The following is a 22,432-nucleotide window of genomic DNA, read 5'->3' as shown; positions in this document are numbered from 1 at the left end:
AATATACATACGTTGGCCCTCGAACTCACCCGCGCACATTTTTAGTGCGCTTTGGAGTCTGGTCTCGTTCCTTAGTTTGCCTAAACAATTATTTATCAAACTCATCAAATTTTACAATTTTTTTATTTTCTTTGATATTTCTATAGTTTATTAATAAATTTTTATTTTATTTTTATTCATTTTTTAAAGATTTTATTCATTTTCATTATTTTTTAATCGATTTATTTCATGCATTTGCATAATATTTGTGAAAATTTGTTATCTTTTTTTCTGGTCTCATATAGCCGGGCCATATATATAGAATATATGTATATACTCTCTCTCTCTCTCTCTCTCTCTCTCTCTCTCTCTCTATATATATATATATATATATATATATATATATATATATATATATATATATATATATATATATATATATATATATATATACGAGCCAGGCTGATTTTAGATCGTGCTGCTTGGCGAACTTCTGAGAACGCAGTTTATAAGATGCATAGATGTGAATGTGTCAACGTAGCTACATCTAAGATAAAATGTAGATGTTCTGCGTATGAGTGTGAAAGCTGTTATAAATCAAATCCAGCAAAGGCTCAAAAGAATGATGCTTCTTTTCATGCCTACCCATTAAAAATCCTCACACTAAAAATTAACTTGTTCATGAAATTGAATATTTTAAAACATAATCCTTTGTTTTATATAAAAGTTAACCAATGTACCTAAAACAATGATATAAGAAGAAATAGCAAAGAAGAGAGGCCCATAGCATGGCGATGGCGATCTCACCATTTTAGATTCTTATTTTGTACCTTCCGTGTTTAGTCGTTTGTTTGAATGAAAGAATCTTGGAATCCGGAAAGTACAAAGATTACAACCGAAGTGTCATTCTTTCTTTGCTTCAGCCAGCAACAAGACGAGCCAAAAAATTTTAGTCAAGATTATAATAATTAGACGTCAAAAAAACAAAGCTTTTATAATTTGCTCTTGAAAACCTACAAACGTCATAAGTGAAGTCTTGCATAGTAAGATCCAGAGATGTCTGACTGAAATGTTAAGACCTTTTTTATAGTTTAATAGACGTTATAATTGTGACAAGTCAAAAAAAATCAATCAAGCTAGGTACTAATAAATGGAAAACAATTTAATGTCATTCAGGGTAAAAAGTAGATACGAGAAGTGATGAGACTTGTTAAAATCGTTGAAACAAAATAATTAGAATTAAGAATTTTTCGTAATAATAATTTTGTAATTAAAAGGGCCAGCTGTAAAGAAGGATATAAATAATACACTGCACAGAAGCATGCAATGAAGTTTTAAGCTAAAAACCTTGCCATCCAGCTTTGAATGCGTTGGTGTTTCAAACTTGTAGAGTAAATCATCCTCATCAGTTGATTGACAATTTTCAATTTATTCAAAAAATCAAATATAAAATAATAAATTTTAATAATAAAATAACATTCTAATAAAATGTTTCTTGTCAAGAATTGGTTTGAAGGTAAAATACTCTGACAATTGATTACGTTTAAAAATAAAAATCTATTGAAATTGCAGTTCTAAAATAACATATAAAATTAGAATAGACTAGAATGGGGTTAAATATAATAAAAAAATATAACGTTTTCAAGAAAAATTATCAAAACCAATCAATGTATTTTACATTAAAAAAATTATGTCAATTTATGTCAAAATGTTTTCTCTAACTTATAATCAAACAGAAGGGATTTTTTTCATAGAGTGAAAATTTTTTGTGAAGAAAAAATATTAGGCTAATTGTACGTCATCAGATAATTTTATTTTTTCTCCTTCCGAAACTTTCATCTGCGGATTTCAATATTTAATTCACTTTAAGAAAGTATTTACAAAAATTTTAAAATTGGACAATTTCTTATTTTTTCACATTTCTTACTTTGAATAAATAAAAATAATTTATTTCTTGTTTTCTTAATAATTTTCATCAATAGTGCATCACAAGCATCATTGAAATCTACCATACCTTACAAAGTTTATGCAAAACTGGAAATTATTTAATTAAGCTGAAAGCTAAACAAACATGGGTAATCGATAAATTTATACCATAGGCGTAGCTAGGGTGGAGGGTACATATGTCCCCGGGCACCAAGTACAAAGGCTGCCAAAATGAGGCTGACAAAATTTTCACAAGTGTAAAAATCTTATCACAAGCTTCAACATGAGATGTCAACCCGTTTTTCACGACTAAAAGACTTGAAATTTGTATTTTTGCTGGACTCTTATATCTGCCACAAATGAGGATGCAATTTGTCTAAATTGTACAAATTTTTCAAACTTCTATATGACACGGACATCAATGGCTATGAACATTTTATCAAAGTTGATGATTGCAGAATGCTGCTCAGTAACCGAACTGAAGAACTACCGGAAAGTCCTTTGGATCTTCTTGGTTTTATTGTGTTTCAAGGAAATGACGTATTTCCAAATCTGCGAATTTCGCTACAAATTTTATTGATAATAGCAGTTTCAACTGCGAACTGTGAGTGATCATTCAGCAAAGTGAAACTTATTTTATCGGCAAAATCGTCTCAGTGTTGAATGAGATACATTGGAAATGACAGATTTAATAATAATTGATCAGTTGGCAACAATGAAATCTAGAAAAATAAATTTATTGTGAACTATGTAAATTATCTTTAACGGTGACTGAATCATATGTTATAATTTGTATATTTAAGTTTTATCTTTAAATACAATGTTCCATTAAAATTTGAATTGTTTTTGTAAATAGTATTATTTACAATGTTAATGTAATGAAAAATGTCAATAAACATGGAGAGGGGGGCGCCAATTTTATAGTTTGTCCTCGGCAGCAAAATACCCTGGCTACGCCTATGATTTATACTATTGCTGAAATTTAATTTTTATGTAAACAAACGACTGAAAAAATCAATTATAAGTAAAAAAAAGAAATTGTTGAATGATTATGGTCAAAAACATACCACAACGGTGTTGATCCTGCCAAAAAATAAACTCCGCACACCGTTGAAAAAGCCCATCAGCGAAGCAATGGCTTCCACAAATGAAAAAAGATTGATGAAAGCAATGATGCCGAATGGCATGTGTTCCTAAATTATAATCGCAAAATTTATTTGCTAAGTTTTTTTATTTATTCAAAAAAAACATTTCCAGAAAAGAGATGCTCACATTTACGCACCGGAATATTATATAACTTATTGTACAATGAAAACAATTATAATAGTCATAACAAATAAATTTTCAAATGCATATTAAATCAATCAACCAATCAATCTTCGTTTAGCGTCCAGAGACCCAGTTCCCCCGAGGTAGGACGTTCAAATGTATATTAAATGCTTTGCATGATGGAGATTATTTTGAATGAAAAGGGCGTTTGTTCCATATATTTGGACCATAAAATATAATGTTTCTACTGTTGCATTTACTTGTAAAACAATTATAATAGTCATAACAAATAAATTTTCAAATGCATATTAAATCAATCAACCAATCAATCTTCGTTTAGCGTCCAGAGACCCAGTTCCCCCGAGGTAGGACGTTCAAATGTATATTAAATGCTTTGCACGAGGAGATTATTTTGAATGAAAAGGGCGTTTGTTCCATATATTTGGACCATAAAATATAATGTTTCTACTGTTGCATTTACTTGTAACTATTAAGGATTTAATCATAAGTTTATTGTTGCCAGAGCTGACTATCGGTCAACAGTTTTGACCCATGACCTAAGTGACCCATCAATGTTTGATGCACCCATCAATGCACCCATTCCATACTTGTAAAGTATAAAAATACAAATGACTGATAATGTTACTTTTCACATCATTTTTAATAACAGCAAACATTAGCTGCAAGCAGCCAAAAAATCCCAATGATTACAATGACAATGTAGAAAGACATTGATGACAGTCAATTTAAAATTTTAACACAAATTCACTAAAAAAAATTGACTATTATTCTGTTACAGTTTCAGGACTTGAGAAATTGTTTCAAGAGTTAAACAAACTTGTTCTTGTAAGCTTCTGGGTGTATCCCGTTACGTTGTGCTGTGATGAAGTTCCTAAAATGGCGTTCCCATTCAGCAGACGATGCAGTAATTACGAAAAGGCGCCGTGCAATGTCAGATAATATTGGAAATTCTGTTGCAATCTCCTTTCACCGTGATAATGAAATGAACACATTGTTCTCCTCTGAATCTAATGTGAAATAGATGCATTTCGCATTGTATCGCTTAATTTCATCATTTGTTCTCTGCTTGAGAGATTTTAAAACAACAGATTTTGTCTCCGATTTAGCTTTGTTGCCACCTATATTTTGAATTTGAAACCATGCAAAAGAAGATTTTGCTTTTTTACTTGGCTGTTTAGAGAATTCTGTAACATGTGTTGTGTTCACAGAAGGTAGAGATTCCGAATTGCTTTTTCCTTCTTTGGTAACGGCTGTGCTCAAGATCAAGTCCTCCAATTGCATGTTATCATCTGGTTTATTTTGTATGTTTAAGCGCGTTCTTCACCTTCTGTAGCTAAAGTATAAAGACATTCATTGACTTGCTTTAGAAAACCTTTCAGATCTGTTGTCTACACTAATAATGGGTAAAATATTGCGTTGATGTTTAATTTGGACATCCCCAGATTGATTTACCGAGAAAGAAGTGAGAAGAGAGTCAAAAAATAGTATGACAGTTTTTTCGATTTTTCAATTAGGAAATGCTTTATGCGCTAAAGTAAGCTTATCAAAATATTTATTTCACAAGTTATATTTTGGATATGATTTTTAAAATTGTTTTTTAAATCTATGGTGACGTCAAGAATTTGAAATTATCTACCATCTCCAGGAGAGTATTATCTATTTCTAGATGAATGTTATCGATTTTTTAATTTGTATTATAATTAAAAATTACACGAATTTAGTTTTCGAAAGATTTATTTTTAACTTATTTAGATTTGAACAGTCATTGGCTATTTCTAAAAATTAATTAGCCTTTTTCCCCAAACGTCCAGATCCTGGTCAGTTAGAAGTATTGTGCAGTCGTCTGCATGGAGGATCATTTTAACATCACCAGAAATATTAACTATGTTGTTTAGAAAAAGAGTAAAAAGAAGAAATTATAAGATCTTTGGGTTCATAATGGCTACCAAATGGTTTGTTTTAAATGAGCTGCTATATTTTTTTTATTAAATAATAGTAATTTTCTAAAAAATGAAATATTTTTTAAAATACAGTTAAATTTTATAACGACGAAGAAATTACTGTTGCTTTAAAAAATCTGAAAACCGAAATGGAAAACTTAAAAGGCGAAAAATTCGAAAAAATTACAACACGAGGTGCAAAAAAAGAAATAAACTCATGGATTGTATTTCGTATTTCAAACTGTTGAAAGTGTCAAATGTGGATAAATGTACTTCATTCGTGAGTTTAAATATGAAAAAAATACCCACGTTTGAAAATTTCAATTGAATTTTGAAATGATAAATAGAAATATGCTAGACTTTTTGTCTGAACAACAGTTGTCCGTCTCTAAAAGTTTTGAACAATGCTATATATAAACAAATATTGAAAATCCACAGCGCTCAACAAAGAAAAATGACGTTTATGGTCCGATACCGTTAAAATTCCAACGCAAATTAAAATAAATCAATTTGATACTAAAAACGCTCAAAGTGTTTTACAAGTCGATTCTTTGTTAAACAATTCATTTTAACGAAATTTACCTCAAATCCCAATCGACAACTCTACAAAACATGAGGAACATGTTCATCAAGACGACGATTTCACGGAAGTTATAAGTAAACAACAAAAGAAACTGGCCAAACCATCTAAATTAAATGAAAAATCAATAAATCAATGTTGGTAGTCAAGAGCTAATATTTCAACCTCCAACAATTTTTTTCAACTTCTCTCGATCCCAACTCGTATATCTTGCAACAAGTCTTCTTTCCTAGACCTTTTAGTAACAAACCTACCAGATGAAATAACTTGTTGTGGTACAGCGTACATTGACATGTCAGACCATTTGGCAACATTTTTACAGCTTAACAACCCAGCAAATCAAGAAAAAAACATCCGGTCCGGTTGATATTAAAATCTCATATTCAACGAGTAGAATTAAAAATTTCAATAGTTATTTAAACAAATCTGATTGGACCGATCTGTTTATTTATAATGATGCAAATCTGAAAAGATTCAGCAGCATGGATCGAGGATTGACAGATGTTCAAGAAACATTTAAAAAATCATCTATTCAACTCAACAGCGATGGTAGCGCTTCTGATGTCATTCTGGAGGGGCGCTATACAAGTCATCAAATACAATACAAATCATGCCTTAGAACTGTTCTTAAATAGTTTCAATCAACTTTTTAAAACCTGTTGTCATTATACATAGTAAAAAAAATAGCATCTTTGAACAAACAACCATAGATGACCTCAACTCTTATGACTTCTTAGAAACGCTTGTATGTAAAATATTTGCAAAAACCGACATCAACAAACATTGAAGCATGCAAAAAGTATAGAAATTTATTCAACTAATTTCTAGAAAAGCATATTTTAATGATAATCTTTTGAAATAAAAAAACAACAGCCATGAAACAGGGAAAATTTTAAATAGATTGACTAAGAAACCTAACAAAAGTCGATTAAAAACGAACGTTTGACAGTAAATGACTCCGGTACAGACGATCCTAAATTAATTGCAGAACATCTAAATGAACATTTCGTACCAATCGCCACCTTCAACAATCAGAATCTTCTAACTCATAGGCAATGGTACGAACGTATGCCTGCCAACGTATTAAACTCATTTTTTCTACGTTAACGTCACTTCTAAAGATTTCAGCAACAAAGTCTTTTAAAAAAAGTGTTCTTGTGGGAAGATAAAATTCCAATAAAAATCATTATTGCTACAATTATGTCACATCTTCAATCTATCAATGAACATTGGTATTTTTCCAGATCAATTCAAAATTTCAAAAATAATTTAAACATGGAAAATTTTAAGCCAATCTCGTTGCTTTCAATTTTTTTTTAAATTTTGAAAAGACTGATTTAAACAAAAATGGTAAATTTTATTTCAAAATTTGACATCCTAAATAAAAATCAATTTGGCTTAAGAAAAGGATATTCTACCGAGTTGGCGATAGGATTGATAAAACGCATCGGAGAAGCAGCAGAAAAAAATACACCGTGGGAGTTTTTCTAGATTTATCGAAAGCGTTTGATACTATTGATCACAGCATTCTTTTTTAAAAATTATGTGTATTCGTATTTTGGGGCACAACACTCAAGTGTTTCGAAAGCTACCTATTAAATCGGCATCAATAAGTTGAGATCAATAGAACTGCCGCAAGGTAGTATTCTGGGCCCTCTACTTTTTCTGTTATACATCAACGATATCAGTAATTTGTAAATGTTTTTTGATTTTGTACTGTACGCAGAACACTCAAATATTTTCCGGAGCGGACACAGAATTGAGTCTCTTATCGAAAACGTCGGTAATGAACTTAAAAAAGTTTTAAATTGGTTTAGAGCCAAGAAAGCTTCAACGTATAAATCCAACACTAAAGCAATTTCTCAACTCATGAAGAGGGCAGTAAAAATGCCCTCAAACAGTTATCTTCACTTAAAAAATTCTAGAGATGTTTCATCACAATCAAATCTTGTTTTCTTTTTTAAACAACAACATGCTTAACTAACAGGAATTTTCGTTTTCAAACAGCTAAATGGCCTTCTTCCGCATGCATTTGTTGATTACTTCAAATACAAAAAAACCTGAGAAACACGACAACAAAACTCTCTTGTTTTAAAACGGGCATAAAAAAAACATTTTATTTTTTCATATTAGTTGCTCGGGTCCCGACTCTGGAGTATCTGTGTACAAATTTAAAAGACCTTGAAATTATTCATAAAAGAATCTAATTTGTTCTAATATTTTTAAAATTATCATTAACACTTTATTTATATATTAAAATCCTAAATTATTAGAATTTTGTTTTTACAGTTTCATTGCACTTTTTCTGTTTAAAATTACTCATATTTAAATAAACTCTTTTGAAAGATAGTCGGGCTCGATAAACTTTGCGTTTTATCTCTATCATCCTAACAGTTTATTTTCCATTTATTTGGAATTGTCGTTGAATAAAAAATCATTTCATTTCATTGTTCGAGGCACACCATTCGACACTGATCACAACGATGAGACAATCTTAAAATAAAACGTTAGTGACGATTTGACAAGAATGATTCAAGAAGATAGTAAAATTTACATCGAAAACTAAATACTGATATACTGAAATTTTTAGAGAAGGATTTGGTGATTTACTCAATCAAAGCTTCAATGAAATTAATTAAAATTTCTGCTAAAAATTTTTGAGTTATTTGAATTGGTTACTATATTATTTGTAAGTTATTATAGCATTAAAAGCTGAAAGATTTTTAGTAAAACCAAATTGGAAATTATTAACAATAGGATATTTGTGCAAGAAAGTTTTAGCTTTAACAATGTGTTCAAAAAGTTTAAAAAAACAAGTTATAGATGAATTGTTGGAAGAGTGTAATAGACCTTAAACCCCTTATACTCGTTTTTTGTCGAGGGTGTTAAATATCAATTTTATTTTAATAGATTGTCAGCCTTAAATTATGCAGGCACGTTCTTCTTCTTGCTCGATAAAATAAATTAAAAAATAAAACAAAATATTGAACTTGTAGAAACCAGCTAAAAGATAAAATAATAATTAACTAAATAAAAAATGGAATTATTTTAACAAAAACTTGAACGTTTCAATCAATCGTTAGGTTTCTACCTATTAATAAAATTTGCTGTTTCTTTATCTCATAATTGGATAGTGGCATCAAAATAAATATTTCCCAAATATCATGATATAAGTCACATACCTCAAGTTTGTAATAATCTCTTCTGTAAGCTCTGAACAACTTTGAATATTCAATATCTGTCAAGACGGAAATCATAAAAGTGACAACAAAGTTGTTGATGTTGCAAGCTAGAGTTGCAATGATCTGTTTAAAAACATTAATTAACGTTGACAATTGTAAAACTTTAATTGATACGCATTATTTCAAATTTTAATTACAAATTCGACAAATTCGAGCTAATAAGTATAATAACCCAAAAAAAGTTTTGTTTGAGAGCAGACTGTATTGAAAAAATTCCTGCAACATAAAACTGCGAGTGATAAAAAAAAACTTCAAATAAATCATTCTTAAAAAACAAAAAATTTTTCGATAGTTAAATTATTTACAAACCGAAAGTACAAGAAGGAAGACAACTTCATATGTAAGCAAACTGTATTGAATCCTGCTGTATATTTCAGTCCTGAGCACCAAACAGGCGATGCCACAGACCAGGTGACAGATGCCAGTGAAGATAGCCATACAAGTACTGTACCTGCCAGGTTTGTCTGGCAGCGAGATGCTCCTCGTACGTCTGGAACACGATAAGCCTGCTTCTTCTCCCATTGAAATGTCGTTCGCCATCACACAACAAAGTTTATTAGGTACTATTCAAAGTATGCCTTGCTTTGCATGTATTCAATAAATTAAATTAAATCATAGTTTTGTATTAACAACAACAGTTTAACTTTATTATTTTATTGGTAATATATTTAAAGTTAGCATGGAGTTATAACTATGTAGTTATTCATAAAAATTATGCAGTACGGCTTGTTTGTCATTCATTAAATGTACGCGTTATAATCATGTGGCGTAACAGTGGAGCTAGAGCACATATCTGTTTGTCATTTGATAAACAACTAAAAGTTTTCTATTATTAATGCAAATCGTTTGAAAACAAAACACGTAGCACATATGTATGTATGTATATGTGTGTGTGTGTGCGTGTATGTATATATGTATGCATGTACGTATATGTGTATGTATTGCGTTTACGTATGTAGATATAACAAAGTGTATGTTAAGGTATATGAAGAAGTGTTGTTTATTTTTTATTTTAATATGTATACTTGTATGGATATATCTTTGTATGAGTTAGCGACACTTGAAAATCCTGCGCATATTTTGAAGATTTTTCTTGTAAAACCGTTTTTTTTAAACTGTTTCAGAATATTTAAAAAATGGCTTAATTATTATTATTTAGTTAACTCACTCGATTGTTCACTCGTTTGTTTTTTGGTCGTTTGTTCTCTATTAATTCATTTATATCTTAATTAATTAATATCTTAATTAATAACTAATTAAATGATTAATAGATTCATTCATTTTTTCATTCAATATATCCAGTTTTAGCCGGATTTACAAACATAAATCCGACTGGAGCCGAAGCCGGATTTATGCAACGGTTACATTTTATGCTTTAAATTGTGACCATGACATCTTGTGATTATGGCTTCGTTAGCTTGGCTACACACCCACCATAAAACTTTGTTATATTACATCATTATCAACAACCTAATAAATTAATTTTAATTTATTACTAATTTAAGTGTATAAACACACGTGAATCAACGCATCACACAATAATGCGTGTGACAGGCGTGGATTTTTTCACGTGCGAATCCAGACACTGCACTGCGTCAACGATGCCAGGCACCGTAACCATTACCCCATCGCACTGCCCGCTTAAATTCATTGAACATTCCGGATTTGTGGGCTAAGTAAATACGAGCTAATCCTCGTATGGATTTTATTCCAAATAAATACTCACAAATTTTTTCACTTCCCTCTAAGCCATGAAATTTTGATGCTGGATGTAGTAACTCGTAGTAAAAAATTGACAGAACTGCGGGTAACAACGACACGGAATGAAAAATAAGAAAGCTTGATTTTGTAACATAAGTGATGGATTGTAAACGCATGGTGGGTTTAGTAATTTTTTAGAGTCAAGTAACCTACATCTTTTAAATTGTCAAATACATGCAAATAAATTTGCTGGGGGCTTCCTGCGTTTGAACTGGTATCATCAGATATCTGCTGCCATTTATATGCCGATGACATCCAACTGTATGCATCTCGGCCAACAAACTCATCTCATCGTCTGTCCACAGTCATCACAAATACAGTTAATGCAGTGGGCCAATAATTGATGGCAAATATACTCAAACTAAATTTTAAAAAACTCAGTACATGTGGTCTGGAACTCCCTATAAACTTGGTCATTCAAAACGTAACGAATCTCGGTATGGAGTTGGATTCAGACAACTCGATCAAATCACATGTCAATAAATTTTGCAGTTGATGTTTTTTTCAACTACAAGCTATAAGACAATATCTAACAGCCGAGTCAGCAAAAGCTCTAGTTACAATGTGATGATGTATGAAATCGACCTGTCACTGCAGGATGATGTTCGATCCGTTTTGAATGCGGCTGCCAGGCTGGTTGCTTGTGTCTCGAAGTTTGATCCAATATTTCAATAGATTAGAGATGATCGTCCGTAGGCTAAAAAAACTTTTAACTTTAGTTAAGGAAAGATATGAAAATCTGCCAACTAAATTGTTACCAAACAATTTCTTTACCATTATGTATGTATACTAATATGGGTTAAAATGTTGAAACTCAAACAATTTCTTTACCATTATGTTTATATAGGTGTATACTAATATGGGTTAAAATGTTGAAACTCAATTCCAGTGGGAAATGCCAAAAAAGGTTGTTGAAATTAGGCTGCCAAAAATTTTTGAAAATTTCATTAAAATAGTATTTTTAATAATTCATAATATGTGCTTAGCATTTATATTTCACTATGTACACTCGATTAATGAAAAATTACTTTTTAACTGTCTTATTCTAATTTTTAGGATCACATTATTGTGTAGTTTTATCTGCGGCGTCCCGGACACACCAGCTCAGGCATCATACAAACAACTCGGAAAGGCTATTTTACTCTTGTAGAAGTGGTAAATGATTATAAAATTTTGGGACGTTTACAGAAAACTCACAAAAATAAAAATATGAGGTACCCCATAAAATGTAAAAATGATCTATAATAACAATTTTGTTGAGATCCCTAAAAAATCGTCTCGAGTAAGATTTATCGGCAGTTAAGTTGGTAAGTAAATGGTTCGAGGAAAACAGCCCATTTGACATAGAAAGAAGTAAGTAGGTGCTCGTTTCTTTCTCAACAGGATTCACAAGAACAGAGGGAATGTAGTCAATGTAGAGACTGCAGCTGAAATAAGGATTTAGATGATACTCAAACTTGTTATACAATAGGTGACATCGACCGTGGATGTCAAATCAAAGGTGCAACCACTATCATCACTTAGATAGTTTTCCATAATCAACGAAAAAAAGATTCACCTTGATTCACTAAAGCTGTTTAAACAACTGATCATTTTTGTCCAGTCTGATATGACAGTTGAAACTCAATCAATCAAATCTGCGTTTATTCAGCAAAGTGTAACACACACGCTAGGAGACCCGAAGCAAAAGCTTGTAAGGTCACCCTAAAAATAAACAAAATTAAACAAGCTAAAATAAACAGGAATTAACTCACAATTAAAACAGAAATAAAAACAAACAGGAATAAACAAGTTAACTTAAATCAACAATCAACTCTGGAATGGAATATAAAACTGAAAAGATAAAAAAAAAATAAAAAATAAAAAAAACAGTATGCATAATAACAAAGGATAAACAACTATGCATAAATACACAATTTAAATCAAGTTAGTGTGAAATGATTAAGTAAGATTAGCTGATTAACCGATGAGCGAAAAAGACCTAGAGAAGAACAGTCCCTTGCATCAACAGGTAGCACATTCCAAAGACGCATAGAATAAGACAAGGCAGAATTAAGAAAGAAGTTAGACCTACATTTGGGAAAATAAAAATCTGGAATAAAACGTAACGAAATTTGTCTAGTATTCTTATACAATGCTAATTGATCATAAAGAGATTGACAATAATTTAATTTAAATATTTTAAAAAATAGAAGTAATAAATGCAAAATATGTAACTGTTTTATATTTAGAATGTTAGCTATTTTATAATTATCTGCACTAAACTGGGCTTTTTCGAATTATATGATTTTACTGAGTAACACACGAACGCGTAAAATATTCGATAACAATTTTATTAATCGACGGAAGTAAATGAAAAGGAATTGAACTAACTGAACTTTAGAATAATGTTAAAAATAAAGTCAATGAACAATCTGGAATACAGGAATTAGAACTTCTTGTTGGGTCGGGCAACTTGGGATATGTTTCTTGCCGTTCAATCGTACAACCTCGACGTGTGTGACCGATGGTGGTGTCGATACAACTCCGAGAGATAAATAAAATGAATGCAGAAAAATTACAAAAATTGGAGCCTATGGAAATTCCAAGCTGCGTGCAAAACTATACCAATGAGTATAGGATCCAGCAAAGAACCCTAGGTCCACAAATAGCACAACAAAAACAAAACAACGAGGCGGATTCGTTTTCACAGAATCCAAAGCCTGTTTTCACTGGGTCTGTCAGTCAGTAGGTCGGCTTTCGCACAGCCCTGGCCTGTTTTCACTGGGCCGTCGAGTCTGATCGGCTTTTGCACAACCAAGGACCTGTGTTTCACTGGGCATGTCAGTCAGTCGGTCGGCTTTCGCACAAACCTGGCTTGTTTTCACTGGGCCGTCGAGTCTGGTAGGCTTTCGCACAACCAACACAAAACAACAAGAGTCAGAACAACACTGGGAACAAATTGTGTGACTTTAGTACGCGTGCGAAACTATGCCAATGAGCATAGAGTCTCGTACCAAATCCACTTTTGAGAACTTAAGACGTTTCTGAAACTATGCCAATGAGCATAGAATCACGAATTAAGTCTCTTAGATACCAGAGATACCACTTATCTAAAGTGTCCAATTTTGTTTGTCCTGCTTGCATCAATCCACAACAACAAATTCGAAATAGCAATGTTTTTGAAGCCAATAAGGTAGAGAAAGTCACATCGTTTCAATATCTAGGGGATGTTCTGGATTGTACTGGAACAGCTGAAGCTACCGTTCGAGCACGCATACGTACAGCCTGGAATAAATGGCATCTCCTTGCCTCTATATTGATACGGCGTGACATCCTACTACCACTACGATCAAGACTTTATAAATCTGTGATAAGTCAGTCTTGTTATATGGTGCAGAAACATGTTCAATGACAACCAAACTGAACAACAACTTCAACGGACCAACATGAAAATGCTCTGATGGATGCATCGAATTAGTATGAAGGACCACATCAAATCTACCGAAATCCTGCGTCATGCTGGTTTAGATGATATAAAGGACAAATGCCGGCAACACCGTCTGTGGTGGTTTGGTCATGTCAAACGAAGTGGAAACAGTGCCATAACTTCTCTTGCAGATGTTGAAGTACCTGGCACACGTCCCAAAGGCCGTCCAAAGAAGTCCTAGTCGCAAACAATCGAGCAAGACATGAAAGCTCTAAATTTAAATGAAATGGATACAACTGATCGTTTAATTTGGCGCAAAAAGTTGATGGCAAAGAAAACAACGTCCTACGGAAAACTGGGCCTCTGGACGCTAAACGAAGATTGATTGATTGAAATTGTATATATATATATACAGCATTATATGAATTCTACCTATTTGTTGACATGAATCATTTAAAGTTTGTCTTATCAATTTTCCTTACTAGAATTTTTTGGAAATTGTTCGGTTTATTTAAAATAGAATTATAATTTTTATTAATTTTTGGCAACAACTTAATTGGCGGATTTTTGAAATTTCCGATGAAATGCCCTTACTACTTGTCAAATTAAATTATATTTTAAATGCAAGGAGCAGCTCGTATTTTGTGAACAACAAACCAACACATGTGCAAATAACATTTAGTGAAACTAATACGGAAAATATTTTTTGTGTAAGGCGTAATGGCATCGGTGGTTCAGTGGTAGAATGCTCGCCTGCCACGCGGGCGGCCCGGGTTCGATTCCCGGCCGATGCAAAATATTTTAGATTTCGTACGTATAATGAACTAACTGACTTTCTCAATAAGAACTAACGCTTACGTTATCTTTAATTAAACCTGGCGAAGCGATGAAATTATTTGATTTATTATTTTTAATTAACCTGTGGATGTAACATTTAAGCTAAATTTCAATAAAGTTGAAAGATAAATTGTCGTTTAAAAAAATTAGAAAAAGTCATTTCATGATAAAAATCGACGTAGAGGACTGAAAAAAGATTTTAACATCTGAAAGTGAAAATCAACATTGGAAAGTTTCACGTAAAATTCTAAAAATTTTAATGACATTCAAATATTCAAATATTTTTTCAAGTGCGGTCAAAAAAAATTGGAAACTGAATGACATGTCTGTTTCGACAAAAACCAATAAAAATTTGGGATATAGCCGGCAGTTTTAGTTGCATTCAATTGGAGGCAAAGAATCAACTTTGCCAAGCCAAGATTTGTGTGGGTCAATGATATCTCCACAGTATTTTATACTTGTATCATTCATTCCAGGAGCTACGTATTCAGAAATTTTCTGCTTGGGGCATGGATAGTTTAAAAAAAAGTTGAAGACCTTTTAATGCTTACATTTTTTTATGATCTGCATATTGAAATCTGTATTTAATATTTAAATTTGTTTACTGCTGTTAGGTTACTGCAACAATTTGTAACAATTTATAAAATTTACACAAATATTTTGTTACATTTAACTCTGGCCGTGACAAAAATTTCTATTCAACATTTGAATTAACAAGTATATTTGAATGTTGGACAAAACTCCAGAAAATAAATATCATTTTATCGTTATATATTAAACATTGTGACATCAAATAATTCCTAATAAGAAGCTAAATTTTTTAAATTATTAGGATCCAACCCAGAGATAATGCTTAGTTTTAAACATATAACCGATGAAACACATTTCAATTTTGTGAATGCTTGTCAGTCAAGTAATCTTTCTTGCGCAAAGTTTTTTCAATAAGCTTCTTCAAAATTAAGTGGGAGTTGTTTATCCATTGTAAAATTTAAATGGTGGACAGTTCTAGAAGTCAAAAAAGAAACCTGATGTTGTTTAATGTGGTTGTAGGTAGAACGAGGAAGGTTCCAATTTACCTTCCCTAATGACCATTCTTGAATTTGTTAATGAATGTTTAAATCAAGTTGAAGTTAATAGTAAATCTTGCCTATTCATCTAAAATATTATACAAGAGAAGGCTTGTAATTGTATTCTGTCGCAGAGCTGAACTTTTAGCCTCTTTCATGAGTTCACTTCAGAAGCGCTATTCTCAATTATCATTTTTGCGGTTAGCTTAACAGATTGGTTTTTGAAGCCGCTTCCACTCAGTATGCTCAATAATACAGTTCAAATGTGTTCTACTTCTAAGTTTATCGGGGAAGGACTCCAATTGCACTTTTTTAGATATTAATTATTCGTCTTATTGTTTTATGAGTAGGTATTCAACTGGTTTTAAAAACCACTTAAGAGAAACAACAGTAGTGAAACCCTAGGAAACTAAATTGAAATTCTACACTATAAAAACCATTTCTAGCGTTGAGGTCCAAGCCGAGAAATGTCGGCTTGAAGGTCCAAGCCGAGTCTAACCAAGCCGCGAAGCCGATGGACGTCAAGTAATATTTCCCACGTCGAAAAATGTTATCTCTTTCATAAGGAAGGAATTTCCTTTGATTCTTTTTGGCTAATGAAAACAAAATAATTGTGTAGAAATTTGCATGTATTGTTCAAAACGATGGAGATTCACGATTTAGTGACAGCTCGGATGTTGCTCGTATTGAGTTCAACGGACTACACTACATTGATTTTTAAGGCAACATATGTATCATCCACTAACAAACTGTAAAATAACTAAGCAAAACGATTGTGCTGCAATAAGGCACCACCCAGTACGCAACTATAAAGTCTGACTCTTCTCGCCCATTTATTACAAGAACACGTTGTTTAAATCAAATGTTTTATTTCACATATTCAGAGAAAAAACTGAATAAGAAATCTTGCAATTCTAAAATGAAATTGAAATAAATATATAAATATTTAGTTTTGCTTCAAATAAATTTATATTCATGATATGATAAAATAAATTTGAACAGAATAAAAATCATTGAAAAATAAATATAAAAAATAAAAGGGAATGAACATGATTAAGCTATTATTCATTTAAACAATTTTTGACAATATGTCATCCAAATCATCATCTGAATTGATATCATACTCACGGTTGACATCTTTTAGTTTTACAATTGGAACCATCTTTGAAATTTTGTCGTCTTTCAAGGTTTCTTTCTTAATAAGAAAGTTGCTAAAGTCTACAATTTCAACATGTTTCAATGACTTGTTAACAGCATCCCATCCCTCGGATGAAAAATAACTATCTTCCTCATCATTATCACCATCACCACCCACATTAACATCGGATTCACTACTGAAGTCAAAAGAATTATCATCTTCATCAGCAACCATCTCAACATCTTCATTTTCATTTTCTGAAAAGTTCTCCAGTACCTCATCACTCAAATTGTTCATATTAGAGAAATCTTCACCTTCTATCATTGATGATGGAAGATTTCCCATCATTGCTGAAGAATTCTGTGAAAGGTTGTCGCCGTGTTTCACATTATTACTTTCCTCCACGTTCATCGTGACTGCTGTTGCATCGAGCAATGTCTCTTCGAATGGATGTTTAAAATCATCAAATTCAACAAAATGTGTTTCTTGAACCTTTACATTTTCTACGTCCATTGGCTCTTCTCTTAGTGCAACAACTAAAATTTCAAAAGGTTTATTATGTTAAGAAAAAAATTACCTATTAAATTTTTCCAGGCATTTATGGCAAACTGTTTAAAATGGTTTCAAATAAAATGGAAAGAACCTTCATTGAATGAATTTTGATTTTGACCATCAATGGCATCCACTTTTTTAAGATCAGATGTTGAATGCTTGGTGACATTAATAATTCCACCATTTTTACACTCCATGTACTCATTTCCTACCAAAAACAAAAAATATATTTTAGATGTTTGTTTTAATATATTATATGTTAGTAATTATCCATTACACTGTATTTAAAAACTCTAAATTAGCAATAAATAGTTCACCATCTCACTTCATGACCTTGTTCATGAAGAACGGGTCAAAAAAATTTCTCACTTTTCTCAGCATTCTTCTGATTATTGAAAAATTCTTAACGAATACTGAGTCAGCTTTGAAACATATATTCAAAATCAAAAATCCTCCAAGCTTTACACAACAACCAATAATACAAATGAAATTGTTTTGATCAATCAATAAATTAGAAAGTAGAGAAAAAATTTAGCGAATCACCTTTTTCATCAACTCTGACATAAAACTTTTTAGCTTCTATTGACATCTCCTCTAAAAGTCTTTGATTAGTTTTAACAACCTTCGGCATGTCTCGATGGTGTGAGAGAACGTGAAGACGAACTTTTGTCTTCTCGACATTGTTGTAAGCACAGTAAGGACATGAATGAGGTCGAGAGGTGATGTGCATGTACTTGGCATGACGAGACATGCACGATCTGTCTGAACAGCGATATCCGCATGGGACACACCTGTAGTGTTCTCCATAAGGGATCACAAAGTTTTTACGCTCGGGTTTGACAAACTGTTCATGCACCAACCTGGCATGGCTGTAAACCTCATATACATTATGACTTACATAAGGACACAAGCCACATTGAAAACCTCCCAATGAGTTCTTAGCCAATTTTATTGAAAAACTAGAATTGCTAACTGCAGTAGCATTCTCAAAACTCTGCTTCTCAATTTGGACATGAGTTTCAAACAGGTCATCAAGAACCTTCTTAATTTCCTCATTGCTTTGTTCCCTATCAGATATTTCAACTGGTTTGTCAGGATGTATGGCCAAAATGTGAGTCTTGATTTTTGAGACCTCTTTGGCAGCATAAGAACAATAAGTGCAATTAAATGGTTTACAGGCTGTGTGGTTGTATTTCAAATGACGCATGATGCTACTTTTTGTATAGGCTCTGTGTGAACATAATTTGCAGATGTATGAATTCTCCATCCAAGATACACGTGATTTATTTTTTTCATGTTGTATGTTCAATGTAGTATTACAGCTGCATACTATTTGACAAGCTATGAAATGGCAAGGCTTGAGAGCATGAGTTTTTTTGCATGTAGGACAACTAATAGACTTGCTCCAGTTGTGTTCCTTGGAAGCATGTATAAACATATCGCGACAGGAATCAGTCCCATATGAACACCACTCACACATTATGTTACCTGTTTGAATATTTTCACCCCAGACTAGCGACCAATTAATACTAACACTACACTCTAATTTTTTGCCGCTATTGTTAGGCAAGGGTGGAGAAATCGAGCTTCTAACCCAGAGTTCATTTGGATGGGTGGTTTTCATGTGATGATCCAAATCAAGCTTACTGGCAAAACATACCTTGGAAAAATTGCATAAACTACAACTGTAAGGTCGGTATCTAAAATGAACTAATTTAGAATGTTCCTGCAATTCCTCAACTGACTTACAAAAGAGACCACATTTGTGACATTTTACTGAAACACTGGAACCTGATTTCTGACTTGTCGTTACATTTTCTACTTCACTTTGAGAAACAGCTTTTCCATCCTGTATATAAAATTTCTTTTTATAAGCTAAGCCTAGCTGGGTGGAAATCTGATCAGATATTTTAAAATCAATTTTAATTTCTGCATTTTCATGCATTTTTTGGATGTGTACATAAGCTAGATGATTTGTTAAGAACTGGGCCGAGCAGTAGTGACATCTATAAATATTTTGAGATAAATGAATTTGAATCATATGCCTTGCTACCATCATCTCTTTCACATGATAATATGGACAGATATAGCATTTGAAAATAGTAGTGTTTTCATTCAGCAAGCAATCTGAAAGACTACTATTTGCTCCTTTAGCAGAAAGGAGTTTCTCACTTTTATAATTCTTTTCTGGATTAATTGAACCAAGTGTTGAAGAGTTTACATACATAGGCTCATAGACAAAAACTTGACAGTCAACATCTTTAGGTTTAAATGCTAAATTGATAGCTGCAATAGATTGCAGTGTTTTATCTTTAAAAATGGTATTCTCCTTTGACCTATTAGCCGGCATCACCATTTCTTCTTCATTATTTTTATTGTTCGTTGTGAGAGAACCATGCAAGTTGGATGGTGAGTAAGATTTAATTGCCTGCACTTTGGTGATCTTTGAATTTTCAATTCGTATCAACTGAGATGATTTTTCAACATCATTGACTTCTGTGTTGATTGTTGATGATCTACTTTCAATTTGACTTCGCAAAATGTTGTCAAAATTTTTTCGAGCAATAGCTTTCAATTTACTTTTATCTAAATCTATGTTTCCTTCCTTTTTGTTTTTCTCTGAATCTGAAGTTCCTTCATGTTTGGCCTTTTCTTCACATTCTTCTGCTTTCATTTCTTTATATTATCTTAAATGTGCAAATATTAACTAATGTAAAAAGTTGATAAAATGTTTGAAGAAAATATGTTAATTGATTGAACATGTCTAGCACAGAATAAAATTCATACCAATTCATTTCCATGCATATATATATATATATATATATATATAATAACATATATATTAAATTTCTTATTATCGTTATGTATACAATGTAAAAGTATTTCATAATAATTTTTACTTTGATCAAATAAATTTTATTCAATTGCTAGGATTTGAAATTATTTGTAGTAACGTTTTCCTTGTCTTATTATAATGCATTATATTCTTCTTATGTTGGTGAGTTGTGCTATTAACATTTTTTAATAAGAAAATATTATGGTTTGTGATGACAACAATAGTTGGCATGGTGTTGTGTTTACAATTGTTAGCATGACTAATATTTCAACATTTTGCAAAGTAACAACGTAAAATTATTTTCATTATAAAAAACAGTGGAAACACTGAAAGATCAATTTTTTACAAAATGATATGAAGTTTAAAATTACATCATTAAAGTTTGACTCTTTCTAGTGATTTTTAGTGAAAAAAAGAAAACTTACGAAAAATTTCACAAAAATAATTATAGTATTTGTTAATTTAAATCTGATCTCAATGGTTTTTAGCATTAGAAACTTTTTTCACATGCTCTAGACAATTATTTAACGCTAATATTGAAATTCTTAGCTGTTATTCATACCAAGTTATTATTCAAGTTTATGTCCCAACGTCTGAAAGCAAAGCAGAAGACACCTTGATGCTTTTTACCGTGGTCTTGATGATGCTTTAAAAACATGTAAATTTCAAAAAGTTACCCTGGAGCTAATAGCGGCAGTGACCACAACCCAGTTGTTTGTAAAATCAGGATAAAGTGGAAGAAAATCAAAAGTGAAGTGGCCCCAAAATGTTTGTCAGTCTGTCACAAAACAATGATTTTAAAGTCATGTATAACTAGGCTTCAGATTTTATTAAAATTTTTAAGATATGTTTTTAATAAACACAAAAAATTTCACAGGCCCTAGATTAATACTTTGCGAGTTATTTAAGTTTTATTATTTACCGCTTATATTAAAACTTTTGCCTAACTTCACACACCTATTCAATGCTTCCATGATATTTAGATGCATTTTAAACAAAATCGCAATTCAAACAAATAGTTGGAGCACATCATTCGACCATATAAAAATTAATTGATAGCTTGAGAACTGAGCAGAAGTTCAATCAAGTAGCCTCTACCGAACACTTCATTCAAAGTCGACAACCGCCCGCCAGCAAAATTATCTACAGAGACGTTTCTGCCAGAATCTCGGCAACCGTTGGCAACTATGCCGTGATTAATAATATCGATTATTTATGTGGTAATGCACGTAGTTTAAATTCCAATTCTTAGAATTTTTGGAATCCTTCGTGTGTACATGTAAAAATTTTCATGTAAGTTTTGTACAGACCAGTGATTACGTATTTTTGTTGTCGACATCATAATTTTGAAAATTAAAAAATTATTCCTTAGAACATCGTTTTGTTGACCATGTTTTACGTAGAAATTTAGACCTTAGAGTAATAACGACCTTATTGTCTGGCGAGATCTTAATCTCAATGATCTTAGAGATCTTAATGCTTGGCGACCATGATACTGAGTAACTTTTAACATCCAGTGGTCTTTTGCTGGCGACCTTCATGCCTACATCCCATTACATACAGCCTCTAACACTACATTATCTGATTAACTTACTATATATATGCAAAAACACCAACATTTACCATGTCGTTTTTAACCTTTAGTAAATTCTCAACAGTTCTGCAGAAATATTTATCATGATAAATATCTCCACTGAACTATGGAAAATTGGAAATTTATTGTGTAGGTAAAGCTTAAAAATAAAAACACATCCATGAGTCCAGGACTCATGACATCATACCACCAAATTTTTTTGGGCTCTATGGTTAACGTTAAAGGCACCTGCTCTTGCTGTGACTGAGTTCAAATACAAAGAGATCCTCACCAAACATATG

The 22,432-nt window shown here is 31.9% G+C and overlaps 3 protein-coding genes across 3 annotated transcripts; all 3 read right to left on the bottom strand.

Annotated features, from left to right (window-relative positions):
- Nucleotides 1-2,020: 2,020 nt before the first annotated feature.
- On the bottom strand, nt 2,021-4,476 carry HELRODRAFT_165481 (hypothetical protein; the record flags this gene model as incomplete). The annotated part of the gene is made up of 3 exons (XM_009032051.1): nt 2,021-2,281; nt 2,973-3,098; nt 4,186-4,476. 3 exons carry the CDS (start codon nt 4,474-4,476, stop codon nt 2,021-2,023), a joined length of 678 nt encoding a protein of 225 aa, XP_009030299.1.
- Nucleotides 4,477-7,844: 3,368 nt separating this feature from the next.
- Nucleotides 7,845-9,497, bottom strand: HELRODRAFT_165480 (hypothetical protein; the record flags this gene model as incomplete). Its single annotated transcript, XM_009032050.1, has 3 exons — nt 7,845-7,874; nt 8,898-9,020; nt 9,267-9,497. The coding sequence occupies 3 exons, from the start codon at nt 9,495-9,497 to the stop codon at nt 7,845-7,847; spliced, it is 384 nt and encodes a 127-aa protein (XP_009030298.1).
- Nucleotides 9,498-15,336: 5,839 nt separating this feature from the next.
- HELRODRAFT_165479 (hypothetical protein) lies at nt 15,337-20,395 on the bottom strand (the record flags this gene model as incomplete). The annotated part of the gene is made up of 6 exons (XM_009032049.1): nt 15,337-15,462; nt 15,990-16,057; nt 16,469-16,624; nt 17,160-17,705; nt 17,813-17,929; nt 18,265-20,395. The coding sequence occupies 6 exons, from the start codon at nt 20,393-20,395 to the stop codon at nt 15,337-15,339; spliced, it is 3,144 nt and encodes a 1,047-aa protein (XP_009030297.1).
- Between the last annotated feature and the right edge of the window lie 2,037 nt (nt 20,396-22,432).

This window comes from Helobdella robusta (assembly GCF_000326865.2).
Source record: "Helobdella robusta unplaced genomic scaffold HELROscaffold_8, whole genome shotgun sequence".
Lineage (NCBI taxonomy): Eukaryota > Metazoa > Annelida > Clitellata > Rhynchobdellida > Glossiphoniidae > Helobdella > Helobdella robusta.
This window is presented reverse-complemented; position numbering and strand designations above follow the sequence as displayed.